The sequence below is a fragment of the Nycticebus coucang genome, chromosome 22 (assembly GCF_027406575.1).
Source record: "Nycticebus coucang isolate mNycCou1 chromosome 22, mNycCou1.pri, whole genome shotgun sequence".
Lineage (NCBI taxonomy): Eukaryota > Metazoa > Chordata > Mammalia > Primates > Lorisidae > Nycticebus > Nycticebus coucang.
The window spans coordinates 59,867,954-59,885,704 of record NC_069801.1 but is presented as its reverse complement, the minus strand read 5'-3'; the positions used below and the strand labels follow the sequence as shown (position 1 = coordinate 59,885,704).

The window sequence follows — 17,751 nt, the reverse complement described above, 5'->3', positions numbered from 1 at the left end:
AGCTGCTGTCTTTTGTCTCTGTAAGATATATTAGTCATTTATTATTTTAGTTAATATCTTTAAAAGGTGGCGAGTTGTTTAGTTCAAATCAGCATAGGTCAAAGCACCTTCTACTTAATAACACGGACCTCCCCAGGGACAGGCTTCGGTGTTTTTATTCCAGATGAATGTCTGGAGAAATAGCATGGTCTTATTTTCACTGGTTTGCAGCTTCACTTTGTTACATATCCCCTGTAGTTTTGTCTGAATGTTTTTTTTTCTTTCTCGAACTAGATAAGAAGTGTGGTATCCTATTAAACAGTATATATTCAGCTTGGCTAAAGAATACCATCAATCTTCTGTTATTGCTGCTAGATACTTTTAATGAGGTCTGTGTATAAATAGAGCAAAAGAAATTTATTCTCTCTCAGTGGGAAAGGCCGTAAGTCTGAGCAGTGTCACTGCCGTGCTCCTCAGAGGCTCAGGACAGCATTAGTTCCTCGCCTCGTCCACATTTGCTAGCTTCAGGCATTTCTTGACTTGTGGCTGCATCACAGATCTTGAAAGCCAGAGTCTTCCAATCCCTTTTGGTTCCATCTTCCTATGACTTTCTTCTCTGTACATGGCCCAAATCTCCCTCCGTTTCCTTCTAGGAGTATGTGTGAATGCATTTAGGACCCGCCTTGTTAGTCTGGGATAATGTCCCCATTATAAGGTCCTTCATCACATCTGCAACGACTCTTATTTTTTGCATTTGTCCCATGTAAGCTAACATGCACAGGACCCATGGATTAGGATGTGGAGGGTTTGGGGAGGGCCATTTCTCAGCCTACCAAGTCTGTTTGTATATTTTTTTAGTAGGATAATCAACATTAACAAGGTAAAAGTACTGTTTAAAAACTTAATAACGAAAATGCCAAAGATCAAAAAAAAAGAAAAAAGAAAAGAATTCTTCCAATTGAGTACTTTGTAAACTTTGAGGTGTAATAAAGCTTTTAATTATTATTACTATTTTTATGTCAGAGTTATATAGGCAAAGTCTAATCAGAAGGTTAAAAAGAATATGACCGGGCGGCACCTGTGGCTCAAAGGGGTAGGGCGCTGGCCCCATATACCAGAGATGGTGGGTTCAAACCCAGCCCTGGCCAAAAACTACAAAAAAAAAAAAAAAAAAAGAATATGACTAAAAGCTTTATGGAGTCCAAGAAGGCCAACACTTGTGTTTTCTTTAGTGCATCTGGCTAAATAGGTTAAAGTTTTAGGAAGAACTAGGTTAAAGGCATATTATGGTTTTTAAAAAACAATGAATTTTCAGCTCGGTGCCTGTGGCTCAAGTGGCTAAGACCAGCCAGATACACCGAGCTGGCGGGTTTGAATCCAACCCATGCCGGCTAAACAACAGTGGCTGCAACCAAAAAATAGCGGGACGTTGTGGTGGGCGCCTGTGGTCCCAGCTACTTGGGAGGCTGAGGCAAGAGAATCACTTGAGCCCAGGAGTTGGAGGTTGCTGCGAGCGGTGATGTCACGGCACTCTACCCAGGGCGACAGCTTGAGGCTCTGTCTCAAAAAAAAAAACCAAAAAACAATGAATTTACTTTGCTTAAACTTTTAAGATTCTTACATGCTCTTCTTTCCTCTTACTCCCACCCCTTTTTATGAAGGTGCCCCTCACGGAAGCAGTAGACCCAGTAGATTTTGAAGATTACCTCGTTACTCACCCTTTAGCTGTGGATTCTGGGCCTTTAAGGGATTTGATCGAATTTCCTCCAGATGACATTGAAGTTGTTTACAGGCCTCGGGACTGTAGAACCCTTGTTTCAGCTGTACCCGAAGAAAGGTAAGAGGTACTTACCTGGTTGTGGTTTTAGTGTGACTATAGAAAGGCTGCTTTCCATTATTTTATTTAGAACCAGTGTCTTTATGACAGTGCTGTGTCTTCTTCTAACAACATGAGCTGTAACAACTAAATCCCAAAACCTCAGCGCTTGCCTGTCTAAATTACAAAAATGTTTTCTTTTTAAAAATAGTGAAATGGATCCGCATGTTAGAGATTGTATAAGAAGTTATACAGAAGACTGGGCAGTTGTGATCAGAAAGTAAGTTATACGTTTATGATAACATTTAAAAATACTGAGAAGGATTCGTAAGTGGATTAAGGTAGATTAGTGATAACTGTGAGTTCTAAAAATTTATTTAAACAAAATAATTGAAGAAACAAAGAAGAACCTTGTATATAGACATTTTCTTAGGAATTTCACAATTATTTTTACTTGCTTTCCTTATACTAGGTTTGTGGGTATAGTCTTTCCATATTGTTATAGATCATTAAGATCTAATAATATATAATAGTTATATATATATAAGATTTTATAGTCTAATTCTCTGATGAAACCATGGCAAGATATTGATGAATAATTTATATTTCTCAAAAAAAATCCAATTTAATAACACTAAAATAGCTCAGTTACACTTAATAGCCATTTTTCCAGCTCCAGTTATCTGAAAGGCCTCTGCCTTTTCTAACTGATGGTTTTAGGTCCTGGATCTGTGTATCCAATCAGTTAAATATTTGTGAAACAATGTTTTGTTCTACTCCAGATTTATTTTTCTACTGGCCTGTGTTTGAAATATCAAGTCAGATTAGGAAACAAGACTACCTTTCCTTTGCTAACTTGCATAGTGCAGAAGTGTTTTCATACTGACACTTTTTAGCCTTCTTTGACTAAAAGAGCCATAATGACTGAAGTTGTAGAGAATTCTGATCTGTGCTGAAGACCACTACGAAAGTGATGCGTCCATGGCTTATTGTTTTGAAACCCTCATGGCTGCTGTTTTATTTTACTGGGCTTAATATTGTGCTCAATATCAGCCTGCGGATAATGCTGACGTGGTTTTTAGTTTTAGTGTGACTAATAAAAGTACAGTTTGCTGCCCTTTCTATAGAAGAGCTGTTTCTTATGAACTTACCATTTTGATAAGAATTTTAGTAGCCCGCTTTTAGACATTACTGAAAGAAACTGTTCCTCCATCAGGTAATTGGAAAGTCTTTACCTCTGGGCATATACATATGTTGGAAACCTATTATTAGAAATCTTAATAAGAAGAGGTTAGTTGTAAAATATATTGACCTCAGAATCTTTTTTTTTTTTTTTTTTGTAGAGACAGAGTCTCACTTTATCGCCCTTGGTAGAGTGCCGTGGCGTCACACAGCTCACAGCAACCTCCAACTCCTAGGCTTAGGCAATTCTCTTGCCTCAGCCTCCCAAGTAGCTGGGATTACAGGCGCCCGCCACATCGCCCAGCTATTTTTTTGTTGCAGTTTGGCCAGGGCCGGGTTTGAACCCACCACCCTCGGCATGTGGGGCCGGCGCCCTACCCGCTGAGCCACAGGCGCCGCCCTGACCTCAGAATCTTAATTCTTTTTTTTTTTTTTTTTTGAGTATGTCACCCACAGTAGAGTGCTGTGATATCACTGTTCACAGCAACTTCAAGCTCTTGGGCTTAAGCAATTCTCTTGCCTTGGCCTCCCAAATAGCTGGGACTACAGGTGCCCACCACAATGCCCAGCTATTTTTTTTGTTGTTGTTGTTGTAGTTGTCATTGTTGTTTTTAGCAGGGCTGGGTCCGAACCCTCCAACCCTGGTGTATGTGGCCGGTGCCCTACCCGCTGAGCTACAGGCACCGAGCCTTACTTAAGGGACTGCTAATCTTGATTTAGACAAGAGCATAAGGGAATTAACATTTATGGGAATTTACTGTGTGCTGGGCATTTGATTGAGCACTTTATATTCACCTCCTTTAAGGTTCTAACAGAAAAGGTAGCTCAGGCTCCGAGTAGTTAAGTAACTTCTATGGTCCCACAAGCCACAGAGTGAGGTAGCCAGAATTAGAACTTAGGAGCATCAGATTTTAAAGCTCGTATTTTTCTCTGTTATACTAGTTATCATACATTATCTGCTTTGAATGAAAGGCCAAAGGATACTTTTGGTGAAATAGAAGTTGTGAGGCATTTCTCAAAAACAGCAGATAGATATGATTGGAACATAAGAGAAAACCAAAGGACAGGATAATGTAAGGATAAAATATACGCAAAAGCTTCAGTAGTCGCTCAGAAGCAGTAAACACAGGCAGTGATGGGGGACCGTCGGAAGGCCCCGTGCTGTGTGTACAGCAGTGGCAGCGGAAACCTCTCTTCCTGTTTGTTTGGAGTTGTACTTGAGTGGATAGGACTATGCCCAGGTGAACATGCTGGGGGGGGGGGACCCCTAGACCTAGACCACTAGATACTGGCAGACTTTGCTGGCAGCATGATCTGCATGTTCCCTACAGCTGCTGGGCTTGGGTTGGGATGAATGAACTGTAGTTCCAGACAGACGTGGGGGATGCAAATTCAAAACTGAGCACAGGCCGGGTGCAGTGGCTCACGCCTATAATTTCAGCACTCTGGGAGGCTGAGATGGGCAGATCGCTTGAGCTCAGGAGTTTGAGACCAGCCTGAGCAAGAGTGAGACTCCTGTCTCTACTAAAAATAGAAAACTAGCCCTGCATGGTGGCAGGCTCCTGGAGTCTCAGCTGCTCAGTAGACTGAGACAAGAAGATCACTTAAGCCCAAGAGTTTGAGGTTGCTGTGAGCTATGATTCCATGGCACTCTACCCAGGATGACAGAGTGAGACTGTCTCAAAACAAAACAAAATAAAACAAAACTGAACGTAGAACCCAGAATTGCCAAGTATTTGATGAGAGCTAGTACATTTGAAAGAGAATTATCAAACTACAAATAAAAGGACTAACAATTTAGGAAAAGGTCAATACAACACAGATTAAAATCCCTGAGTTTAATGAATACACTTATGTGTTAATGTTCATGAAATGTGTAAGGGGTAGGTTAACCATATAGCAATCAATTAATCATCTTTGGAAATTAAGAAAAAAAATTTTTTTTTTTTTTGTAGAGACAGAGTCTCACTTTATGGCCCTCGGTAGAAGAAAAAAAATTTTTTGAGACAGAGTCTTACTCTGTCACCAGGGTGTCAGTCTGGCTCACAGCAACCTCAAACTCTTGGGCTTAGGGGATCCTCCTGCCTCAGCCTCCCTAGTAGCACCTGCCATGATACTTGGTTAATTTTTCTATTTTTAGTAGAGATGGGGGTCTCACTGTTGCTCAGGCTGGTTGCAAATTCCTGAGCTGAAGTGATCCTCCTGTCTTGGCCTTCCCAAATGCTTGGATGACAGGCATAAGCCATCATGCCTAGCTTGGAAATTAAATTGATCAGTGAAAAAATCCATGTATTAAAACCTCAGCAGCTGGGCTTAATGGCAGAGTAGATGTGTCAAAAGAGTGAAATAGTGAGTGATAAGATGAGACCAACAGGCCAGATGTGGTGGCTCAGACCTGTAATCCTAGCACTTTGGGAGGCTGAGGCAGGTGGATTGCTTGAACTCAAGAGTTTGAGACCAGCCTGAGCAAGAGCCAGACCTCATCTCTACTAAAAATAGAAAATATTAGCCAGGTGTTGTGGTGGGTGAGAGTCTTGTGTGTACCAGACAGTATACTGGACATTGATGATACAGTGCCGTGAACGAAACCGACTGCTTGCCCTCGGGGAGCTTATGTTCTAGCAGGGGATGAGGTGGTTCAAGACAAATAGACACATGACAGATGTGGTAGAGAGGAGCCCTGGAGGAAGGGGGAGGGTTAGCGCTTTGCTTATCTGTGAGAAGAGCGTCACTAGGAAGAACAGAGCACACGTGGGACCTGCGGTGGAAGCATGCTGGCGATGTTCAGGGAGGAGTACAGAGGACAGTGGCTGGAACAGAATAAACGAAGGTGAGAATGTGGTTAGACGGGTGATCACGTGGAGCCTTTCACAGCAGCTGGCTGGAGGACAGGATGGCAGTGTGGGAAAGAGCATCGATCTTCTCGGTATTCTTGTATTTCATATTGTCAGTTTTTTTTTTTTATCACAGAAGGCAACACTATTCTCATTTAACAGAGAAACTTACATTTGCACCTTTACAAATTAAGGCACTTACAACATTTCATGAAAGATTAAGATACCTACTTGTACATAATACCTTTCCTATTACTAGATTTAGTGTTTTTGTTTGAAGTGGTTTCAGAGAAAAAATTTTTTTTCTGTTTGAGACAGAGTCTCACTTTGCTGCCCTTGGTAGAGTGCTGTGGCATCATAGCGCACAGCAGCCTCCATCTCTTTGGCTGAAGTGATCCTCTTGCCTCAGCCTCCCAAGCAGCTTGGACAACATCCAGCTATTTTTAGAGACAGGGTCTTGCTCTGGCTCAGGATGGTCCCAAACCTGTGAGCTCAGGCAGTCCGCCCACCTTGGTCTCCCACAGTGCTAGGATTACAGGTGTGAGCCACCGCAGCCAACCAGAGAAAAATATTTTATTTTGTGATTATGCTGTGATGCTAGAATCATGTAGTTGCTATTTTAATAGCTTTAGTTCAAGAAGACTGGATGTCCGTGATTCATAGCAAATGTGAATTTTTGAATTGGCTGGTAGCAAGAACCAGCCTTCTTCTGGTAATCGTTACTGCTTTGCTACATTCTTGCAGTTGGATCTGCACAGGTTTAGATCATGAACAGTAATTGCTCCTTGACCAGCTCTTATCCAATATTATTGAATATCGGCTTGTTAGGAAAAAAGAGCACATTGATTTGAGTTGTTTTAGCCACATAATGTGTATATGTGTACATATATGTGTATAAAATGTTAATTAAATTATGTATGTATACAGGGTTGGTATAGACTTTCTGTTTTACATTTTACAAGTCTGCAGCTTTAGCTTAAGATCTTTTATAAATAATGAGATATAGCAAAAACCTTCCTGGTTATTTGAAATTCTCAGATTCAGTGGTATATACATACATATGTATTAACCTTCCAGAAATTTATATTATTATTAATACAATATATATTTTCTGCTTTCTCAATTTATTCTATAACGTGGCTTCCCAAGTTTTCTTTTTACTGACAAATTCTCTGAGTTGAAAATACAATTTAAATTATATATACACAGTTGGCATTCGCGTTTGGGACTTCATTATCTATTCTTTAGTTAAAGGAACTTTGGATGGAAAATTTCTTAAACTTCTGGTTAATTGTTTAACACGCTCAAAACTGCTAGGAGATGTCCTTATTATCTAAAGAAATAATGCAAATGATAAGGGGCTTATTATGTAATGATGCTGAAAAAGTGAAATATTTTCAAAAATTGATATTCATTTAACTATTTTATTTCGAATAGATATCATAAACTGGGAACAGGATTTAATCCCAATACATTAGATAAACAGAAAGAAAGGCAAAAAGGTTTGCCAAAACAGGTCTTTGAATCTGATGAAGCTCCAGATGGCACCAGCTACCAGGACGATCAAGTAATACTTTTATTCTTAAATGACTATAAGAATTTATTTTAAAATATTTTATTTTTCATTTATTAATCAACATATTCATATTTAATGTCTTGCATGGCAGGATGATCTTAAGCGACGTTCCATGTCCATAGACGACACTCCCCGGGGGAGCTGGGCCTGCAGCATCTTTGACTTGAAGAATTCACTTCCCGATGCCTTGCTTCCCAACTTACTCGACCGGACTCCTAATGAGGAAATAGACCGGCAGAACGATGACCAGAGGAAGTCAAATCGCCACAAGGAGCTCTTTGCTTTGCATCCATCACCAGATGAGGTATAGACGTTTGCATATAAAGAAGCAACTGATGATGGAAAGAGATTTGGGGGAAGTATGATTTATGTACAGTATTACAGTAATGTAGGAGGAAAACTTAACTGAAACATAGCTATAATTTTTATAAATGAGTATTTTTTATATTACCGAATTTATTCTCAGTGAGTCCCTTCTGTGAATTGAGCATACTTAGGATTTAATGACATCTGTTTATGAATAAATGGGTCATTCTTTGTTCAGTTGTGAAGACTAAGAAGATTAGTAAAATAGATTCTTTTTATTTATTTCAGGTTAATGTGAGGGTACAAACAACAAGTCACAATATTTGAATTTGTTAGGTAGAGTCCCCCTTGTAGTTATGTCCTGTACCCAGAGGTGTGCCATACACCCCTACACTGTGCCCATTCAGGGGGAGCACCCCTAAGACCTCCCCCTTCTCCCTCCCCCCCAACTTGAATTGAAATGAGTTTTTCTCCTATGGGGGCATGAATTAGATCATCTGCTGGCTTTATATTACTATTGAGTATATTGGATATTTGCTTTCCCATTCGTGGGATACTTTACTGAGAAGAATGTGTTTCAACTTCAGCTTAATACACAAGATAGGAGATGTCTCCATCTTTTTTATGGCTGAATAGTATTCCATGGTATACACATGCCAGTTTGCTAATCCATTCCTGCAATGATGGGCATATAGGTTGTTTCATAAAATAGATTCTTAAAAATATAAATTGTGCCAGAGTTGAAATCTGATGAGTGTGTTCATTTTGTTGTTGCTTGTCAATTTGTAGGAAGAGTCCATAGAACGGCTTAGTGTTCCTGATGTGCCCAAAGAACATTTTGGTCAAAGACTTCTTGTAAAATGTTTATCACTCAAGTGAGTACTTTCTTAAAACTGAATAACTTTTATTTTCCAAGGTAATATTTTGAATACTAACGTAACAACATCTTAGTGGATTTTATACTTACATTTATATCCTTTTAAGAAGTACTGCAAAAGTACTGCAAAAGTAATTTTATTTTTATTTATTTATTTATTTATTTTGCAGTTTTTGGCCAGGGCTGGGTTTGAACCCGCCACCTGTGGCATATGGGGCCGGGGCCTTACTCCTTTGAGTCACAGGCGCCACCCCACAAAAGTAATTTTAAATGCTGTTCACCATTCAAACTTGTGTGTGAACTAAGCTTTTATTTATTTATTTATTTATTTTGAGACAGAGTCTCACTATGTCACCCTTGGTAGAGTGCTGTGGCATCACAGCTCACAGCAACCTCAAACTCGTGGGCTTAAGTGATTCTCTTGCCTCAGCTTCCCAAGTAGGTGGGACTTACAGGCGCCTGCCACAACTCCCAGCGATTTTTTTTTGCTGTTGTTATTGTAGTTGTCATTGTTATTTGGCAGGCCCCAGATGGGTTCGAACCCATTAGCCCCACTGTGTATGGCCAGTGCCCTAGCCGCTGAGCTCCAGGCGCCAGAACTAAGCTTTTAGAGCATTTTTGGTTCATAGGTGAAGATAAATCATTGTAGCAGCCATACAATTAGTTGTTAAATTTGAAAAAATATTCACAGACATCTTTAGTATTTACCCAGATGCTACTCTTGATTGGGTAATATAAAGAAAAAGTATCTTTTTTTCCTTAAAGAGCTGGTTTTGTATTTGTCACGTGGTAGGCTTTGTTTTTTGAAGATTTTCAAGTGTATATGTTTTTCCCCTTAAAAAAGTTAGATGACTTCCACTAACATTGATGATGTCTCTTACATTTATACGCTGCTTCATGAAGTTGTTTGTCTTATTTTAGTTCATGCCGTCTTTAGAATAATTCATAAGAGAGGTATTATTTTTTCATTTTACAAATGTGGAAAACAGGATTCAGAGGATTAGCGGATGTTAACTGGCATACTCATTATTATGGTATCACTAACTGGAAAATAAACTCCTTACTCTTTTCATTATGTCATGTTAATATTATAAATTATTTATTAGTTGTGACTTAAGAAAAAAGAAGTTTCAATTCATAGAGCTTTCTAAAAGAAGTAACTCCTAGGGACAGACTACTTTTGTGTATAATTCTTGCAGTTTTCTTTCCTTGAAAGCGAAGACTTTATATATTTAGTTAGATTTATTCGAAAACCTGTTAGATTAACTGCAGCAAGTCTTGACTATCTGGACACTTAACATCAGTTCTTATTTATAATCTTCTTAATTTGTTTTCCAAAAGTTTTATTTTAATATAATTTACATGTTATAAAATTCACTGTTTTAAAGTGTATAAGTCAGTGGTAAGTATTCATAGAGTTGTACAACTGTCACTGTAATCTACTTCCAGAACATTTTTATCACAGCAGAAAGAAAATCCGTACCTGTAATAGTTTGTTCAGGCTACCATAACAGAATGCCGTTACCAGACTGGGTGACTTAATAGAAATCTATTTCTTATAGTTTCAGAGGCTAGACGTCTAAGGTCAGGTGCTGGTGGTTGGTATCTGGTGAGGCCTCTCGTCTCAGCTTGCAGATGACGGCCTTTTTGCTGTGTTCTCACATGATCCTTCATTGTGAGTTTATGGAAAGAGAGATGTCTCTGATTCTTCCTCTTCTTAGAACCAGGGGTGTCCAGCCTTTTGGCTTCTCGGGGCCTCATTGAAAGGAGAAGAGTTGTCTTGGGCCACACATTAAATACACAAACAATACCGAGGGTGGCGGGTTCATACCCAGCCCCGGCCAAACTGCAACAAAAAAATAGCCGGGCGTTGTGGCGGGCGCCTGTGGTCCCAGCTACTCGGGAGGCTGAGGCAGGAGAATCACCTAAGCCCAGGAGTTGGAGGTTGCTGTGAGCTGTGTGACGCCACGGCACTCTACCGAGGGTGATAAAGTGAAACTCTGTCTCTACAAAAAAATATATATATTAAAAAAAAAAAATACACAAACAATAACAAAAGCTGATGAACAAAAAAAAAAAAAAAAAGGTCTGTGCATAATTTTCATGACATTCACCACCAGAGATAAGCAAAAAATCCTCCCCTAATTATGTAATGGCCCATTCAGAGAGTCTTTTAAAGTTGTCAAACAGGTCCCATGTTTGTGATCACTAATACAGAAAATGTATGTATCTAAGTAATAAAACATCTTTGGTTTTTTTAAAAAATATTTTTTGTTGTAACAGTGGGCAACATAAAAGTAGTGGAATACTTGACATTGTATTTGAGAAACTAAGGCATCAAAGTCTGGTTTGATGAAAGTAGCTGCAATTCTCAGTGAATTCTCAAAGTGTTCATAAGATATTTTGGTTCTAATTTTACTCTCACTGTGCTTCATTCTTGAAAATAGTTGCTCATAAATGTAAGTGCTGCCAAAAAGTGATGACATGAATAAGGTGTGATTATGAAGTGAGGGCTGTTTGTCTCTGGGCAGACAGGACCTGTAAAAGGCCGGTAAGAGACACGATCACATTTTCCTTTAAGTTCAATGTCAGATTTCAGCTTTGTGCATTCAGTTTAAAACTTGGCAGATAACATATTTGTGTCAACTGAAAATGGAGTTTTAAACACACCAAAATACTATTTTCCCAGAAATCTCCAAATGTGTTTTTAAATTCTTGTATGAAATCAAAAAGCAAGGCTATATATTTTTCACTGTTCATAGGACTGTGTTTAGCCAATGTGTGAAAATACGTAAAATTGTTTGCCTTAATTTGAGCTGGCCGTAATTTCAGTTTCATTTGGATTGCGGTTATGGTTTGTTACTGTGAAGTTGGTTTTCACCTTAAGATGTATGTTTAACTCACTTACATGAGCAGTCAAATCCACTATAAATGCTAAATCTGTTAAGTCAGTTTTCATCTTTAAGTTCTGGCACAAACTTGGTTTTTAATACCACAAACAACTCAATAACATGTCGTAATCATATGGTCTTTTCAGCATTTGAAAAGCCTTGACTTAGCCATCTTTTCTGAAAAGTAAATGATGTCACTATAGTCAACCTTGACACTCACGCGGACTTCCTGGGATTGGTGTTGATTCAATCCCTTGGACCTTATGAAATTAAGTCTTTTTGAAACAGAATTTCACTATGTCACCCTCAGTAGAGTGCTGTGGCGTCACAGCTCACAGCAACCTCAAACTCCCAAGTAGCTGGGACTACAGGCACCCGCCACAATGCCCAGCTATTTCTTTTTTTTTTGTCGTTGTTGCAGTTGTCATTGTTGTTTTTAGCAGGCCGAGGCCGGGTTCAAACCTTCCAGGCCTGGTGTATGCGGCTGGCACCCTAACCACTGAGCTGTGGGCACCGAGCCTGAAATTCAGTCTTGAGGATGATTTGCATGATGTTATACATTATTAAACCTTTTGCACATAAATTTTCTTGATGTACTGGGCAATGATACTTCATCAAATGTGAGTTTGGGGCAGCAATTGCACTGTCTTTTATTAATTTTACATGTCTCTGTCTTTACCTACCATCACCAGGACACCGTCAGCACCTATGGCAGATGTGTTGACAATGGACAAAGAAAATCACTTTAGCATATTTTTTACTGCTTCATAGAAATCTCTGGATTTAGTTTCAGTGCGTTATATTCATCATCAAGACTTCTAATAAAAACAGAAAGTTGAGCTGTATCTGTAGCCTCACTGTTGTCATCCATTGTCAAAGCATAACATTTAAAATTAGCAGCTTTACTTTCTAAGCTTCTTTTGATGGATTTACCAATTAATTCACCTGACTGTAGTCTGGTGAGATAAACTGATTTTAGAAATATATTCCATTTTTTCAGGGTTAAGTTATAACTGCCACCCCTTCCACATATCGGTTAAAAAACTCACCATCAGTAAATGGTTTTGATTTTTTTGCTATTAAATGTGCTACCACATAACTAGCTTTTATAATGGAATCCATCTGTATTGTAACTTAAAAATATTTTTTTTGATGGGCGGCTCCTGTGGCTCAAGGAGTAGGGTGCTGGCCTCATGTACTGGAAGTGGTAGGTTCAAACCTGGCCCTGGTCAAAAACTGCAAAAAAAAAAAAACCAAAAAGAAAAGAAACAAAAAAAAAAAACAATTTTTGTTGAGAAGACAGGCTTTTTCCAGTTCTGCTATTTTGTCCTTCCTTATGACACAATTCTTCATGTGATTGAATTTGACAGTGTGTTTTTGGATATAATGCCTTTTAAAATTATAGTCTTTGAAAACTTGTGCAAATTCCCTACAAATTAACTAGAGTGTCTTATTATTTACCTTGACAAAAGGGTAGTTATCTGTCCACTTTTCACTGAACAGTCTTTCTTCATGCATAATTTTCTGTTTTTTTTTTTGAGATACCGTGGGACCCATGCTGGGATTAAGAAATATTAGATAAGGGAATATGTTTTTATTATGAAAGTTAATTGACAGGACCATAGAAAGCAAGGTTTAGGAGAGCAGGGTGAGGTCGAGAGCGACCTGTGAGGTGCTGCTGAAGTGCAAAAGTCCCCTCGATAGTGAATAAGAATACTTAGTGACTTTGAATAACATTAAATGCCCAATGTCGCAGTGGTAGGTTGAAATATTATTGATAATTGCTGCCTTGGCAAGTCACCACAAGCAAATGTAACGGCTGATGATGTCAGTTCAACTGTCTGCGCTTGGAAGGTAACATGCAGAAAGCTGCACCCTACCTAACACTCACACCACACATGTGTACACATAGTGAGCACACATGTGTTTATTTTATGTGATGTTGCAACATGGCATTGTCATCTACAGAATTCATGCTGGAGAACAGTGCAATTGAGTTCTACCAAAAAATCGCAAAAACAATCACAATGTTTTAAGTAAGTTCATGATTTTGTGTTGGCCCGCAGCCATAGCCGTTCTGGACCACTTATGGCCCACTGGTGGGTTGGACCCCCCTGTGAGGACAATACTTCCCTGGTATTAGTGCTGCACCCTTAGGATCTCATTTAACCTTAATTACCTCCTTAAAGGTCCTATCTCCAGGGGGTGGCACCTGTGGCTCAGTGAGTAGGGCACCAGCCCCATATACCGAGGGTGGTGGGTTCAAACCCAGCCCCGGCCAAACTGCAACAAAAAATAGCCGGGTGTTGTGGTGGGCACCTGTAGTCCCAGCTACTCTGGAGTCTGAGGCAAGAGAATCGCTTGGGTCCAGGAGTTGGAGGTTGCTGTGAGCCATGTGGCACCATGGCACTCTACCGAGGGCAATGGAGTGAGACTCTGTCTCTACAAAAGAAAACAACAAAAAGGTCCTATCTCCAAGTATAGTCACATTGGGGGAGTCTTGCCATCTTTTTTTTTTTTTTTTTTTTATGTTTGAAAGTTAAAAATATGGAACGCTTCACGAATTTGCATGTCATCCTTGCGCAGGGGCCATGCTAATCTCTGTATCATTCCAATTTTAGTATATGTGCTGCCGAAGCGAGCACGAGTCTTGCCATCTTAATGGTCGCTTGTTTATGGCAGCAGCAGACAAGTAGACCAACAGAATAGACTAAAGAGCTAGAAAAAGACCCACATGTTTATGGATTAATGATTTATAATAAAAGTGGGTGCTGCAGAGCAGTATGAGAAGGGCAGTCTTCTCAATAAATTGGCGGGACCGCTGGATATCTGTTTCTCTTGATCTCTCCTCACCCCATCTCCTTTCTTCTCTTTTTCTCTGTTTCTCTTTATGTGTGTGTGTGTGTGTGTGTGTGTGTGTGTGTACATATATATGAAAATGAAATTTGACCACTAGCTCACATCGTACACAAAAAAATTATTTATAGATTGATAATAGACCTAAATATGAAAAACATAACAGTGAAGTTTCTAGAAGACAGTGTAGGGAGATCTTCATGATCTCCTAGAAGGGAAAGATTTCTTTGACGTGACACAGAAGACACCACCCCAGAGGACAGTTTTCTTTGACGTGACACAGAAGGCACCACCCCAGAGGACAGTATTGATACATTACAATGGACATTTCTGTTCATTAAAAGACACAAGAGTGTGAAGACAGACAGTGGTGGGAGTAACACTGACACTTAAAAATGTGCTCCAGAATACATAAAGAATTACAGATTGGGGAGGATGGGCAGAGGGAGGGTGATTGGTGGGATTACACCTTCGGTGCATCTTACAAGGGTATGTGTGAAACTTAGTAAATGTAGAATATAATTGTCTTAACACAATAACTAAGAAAATGCCAGGAAGGCTATGTTAACCAGTGTGATGAAAATGTGTCAAACTGTTTATAAAACCAGTGTATGGTGCCCCATGATCACATTAATGTACACAGCTATGATTTAATATTAATAAGAAAAAAGAATTACAGATTGACGAGGAAAAGATCAAATGATAAATAGAAAAATGGACGGAAAGAGGATGTCCGAATAGTCAACAAATACATGGAAAGACGTATGTGATACCAGTTACCCACCGAGGAACTGGCCAGAATCAAAAAGGCTGATAGCATCCAGTGTCTTAGAGGATGTGGGGTAGGTCTGTGGGGGCTGACACTTGTCGGGAGGGTCACCTGGGTCTCTTCTCTTCTTTTGGCTTCTGTTGGGGCTTTGCTGAGACAGGTGGTGGCAGGAAGTTAGCAGGTGCAGCGGGAGCTCAGTGAGCGTCCATCTTGCTGGCTCGCTCCTCCCTGCTGAGTCACTTACAGCTCTTGCCTGATACTCCAAGGCCACATTTCGGTGAAGAATGTCCTGTACAGCTAACCTTTCTAATTTTTGGCTGCCACTTCCATGTTTTCTGTCAGGTCTGTGGTTTGTAGCGACTCCTGCTTTTGTTGGCCCCAGGAAAGTCACTCACTGTGGGTGTTTGGGAGAAACCATTGTAAATGGTCCTTTATTAAACTCTCAACCCAATGTGAATGTTTCCGTCCCCTGCCAGGGCCTTGACTGATACTCTCATAATGCAGAAAGGAGCAGTGTATGGCAGGGCTGTTACACGTCAGCACTGTTGACATTTTTGCCTAGATACTTCTTGGTTGTCAGAAGCCGTCCTGTGTCATGTAGGCTGCTTCATCACCTCTTGGCCTGTGCCAGCTAAATGTAATAACCAGAAATGTCTCCGGGCCGCTGACAGATGTCCCCTTGGGGGCAAGATTGTCCTTGGTTGAGAACCATTGCTCTAGAGTTTTGGTTAACCTCACATTACATATTATTTCATTCAACAAAAATTTACTAAATGTATACTGTATATAAGTCATTGTTCTTAGAAATAAATTATCCATATCAATTTGGGTATCTATTTACAAAATAAATTTTGGCATATTCATATGATGGGAATTACTGTGCCAGCATTAGAAACAATGGTAAGGTTAATGTTTATGACATAGAAATATGTCCATAAAATGTTTAAAAAGCAACTAGAAAATATTACGTATGCCATGACACTGTTTAAAAAAATCCATTTGACAAGTGTATTTAAACATAAAGTCTGGATGTACTGGGCATTAAACTTTAATTGTGGTTCTTTGATTCTGTTCATTATGGTTCCTGTTTTCCTCTGAATATTTTCATGTATTTTCTTAAATGTTTTGCATGGAATATATGTTTTATAATATGAAAAATAAAATATTAGACCTTTATTTTTAAACCTTATTTTAAAACAAACATATATATATGCACATCAATAAGCAAATTACAGGTTAGAAAATGATCGGTGCCTCAAAAGGAACGTAAAATGTGGTAGAGCTTTTTTGGCAATTTGAGATGGTAGTTGGAGAAATTAAGGAGGATTAACTGAAGGAGGTAATGGTTAATGCAGACTGTGACAGATGTGCCCAGAAAAGTGTGTTAGAGAAAGAGCGTGTGGTATGGGCAAAGGCACAGATCAAAAGTGCCAGGGGTTACAGTAATTTAGCTTCAAGATTAGAATTTCTCTCCAGCTATATCTTTTAGATTTACATTTAAATTATTTTATCCTTTTCCTTCATAAAGGTTCGAAATTGAAATTGAACCCATTTTTGCGAGTTTGGCTTTATATGATGTCAAGGAAAAGAAAAAGGTAAGGTTATATAATTTGACCGTAGTCATTTGTCATAATCGTAGGTTTCAGATATCCTGTTTTGAGGTTGTTTAATAAGTAATTTTTTTGAAAATTATTTGAAGATCTTAAACAGATCTTTTAAGAAGGAAATAGAGATTTAATTTATTAAGACTAGTTAAACATTTTCTTATTATAAAATAATTTGGCTAGAAAAGATTTTTTTTTTTTTTTCATTTTTTTCAAACCGAGTAGCAGAAGCATCTTTGTTTTAAGAAATAGAAAAGGTAACATATGAAAAGCATTTTTGGCAAATGGTACATAAAGATAAGATGATGATGAGAGTGAAGTTTTCTTGATTTATATTTCAAATTCTTACCAGCCGAAGGCCACTTTGGTATACTTTAGGTATTCTATATTATGCTCTTAGTTTCACTATTATATTTTTATTTATTTAGGAATTTTTCAGAAGACTGTCCATATACGGTTTCTTAAATTAACATTCTAAACCTAATGTATGGTAGAAACCTGAATTGCCTTCAATAACTTGCTGTCCACATAGGACATGTTATGGATTCCTTTAGTGCAACTCTGCTCCAGCGACTTGCATTTCCTAAACCAAAACTATTGAGATAACATTCGTATAAGTACAAAAAGCTCGATAAAAAACTCAATAATAACTTCTTTGTATACTTTATTAGAAGATACTTTTTTTTTTTGCAGTTTTTGGCCAGGGCTGGGTTTGAACCCGCCACCTCCGGCATATGGGGCCAGTGCCCTACTCCTTTGAGCCACAGGCGCCGCCCAGAAGATACATTTTTAATCAAGAATTTGGCCCAAGTCATACTCTGTCATCCTCCAGATGCCCACAAAATCCATAATTAAATTGGTTTTCAAAATTAAAAAAAAAAGAATTTGGTATGTGATCCTGTGGAGTCTGTTTACTGTATTTCCCATGTAGTTTGTAACTTCTTTACTTTGATTTAGACATGTAGAGGTTGATCTCAGTGAAATACCAGGTAAACAGCAGGTTGGAGTATAATGTCCTATATCTACAATGGTTTAAGACCGTATATAAATGAAATATATAT

The 17,751-nt window shown here is 38.8% G+C and overlaps 1 protein-coding gene and 1 non-coding gene across 10 annotated transcripts in view; one reads left to right on the top strand and one right to left on the bottom strand.

Moving 5' to 3' along the window:
• The window catches only part of DOCK7 (dedicator of cytokinesis 7), a 243,075-nt gene that overhangs the window by 28,593 nt on the left and 196,731 nt on the right, over positions 1-17,751 (top strand). For all 9 annotated transcript variants that reach the window (XM_053575169.1, XM_053575171.1, XM_053575175.1 and 6 more), the window contains 6 exons: positions 1,641-1,816; positions 2,007-2,075; positions 7,249-7,378; positions 7,479-7,691; positions 8,483-8,568; positions 16,615-16,681. In XM_053575169.1, coding sequence (XP_053431144.1) covers positions 1,641-1,816; positions 2,007-2,075; positions 7,249-7,378; positions 7,479-7,691; positions 8,483-8,568; positions 16,615-16,681 — 741 coding nt within the window. The remainder of the gene's footprint in view (positions 1-1,640; positions 1,817-2,006; positions 2,076-7,248; positions 7,379-7,478; positions 7,692-8,482; positions 8,569-16,614; positions 16,682-17,751) is intronic.
• On the bottom strand, positions 14,003-14,106 carry LOC128575629 (U6 spliceosomal RNA). Its single transcript, XR_008377056.1, has one exon. It is a non-coding gene; the product is annotated as a U6 spliceosomal RNA (small nuclear RNA).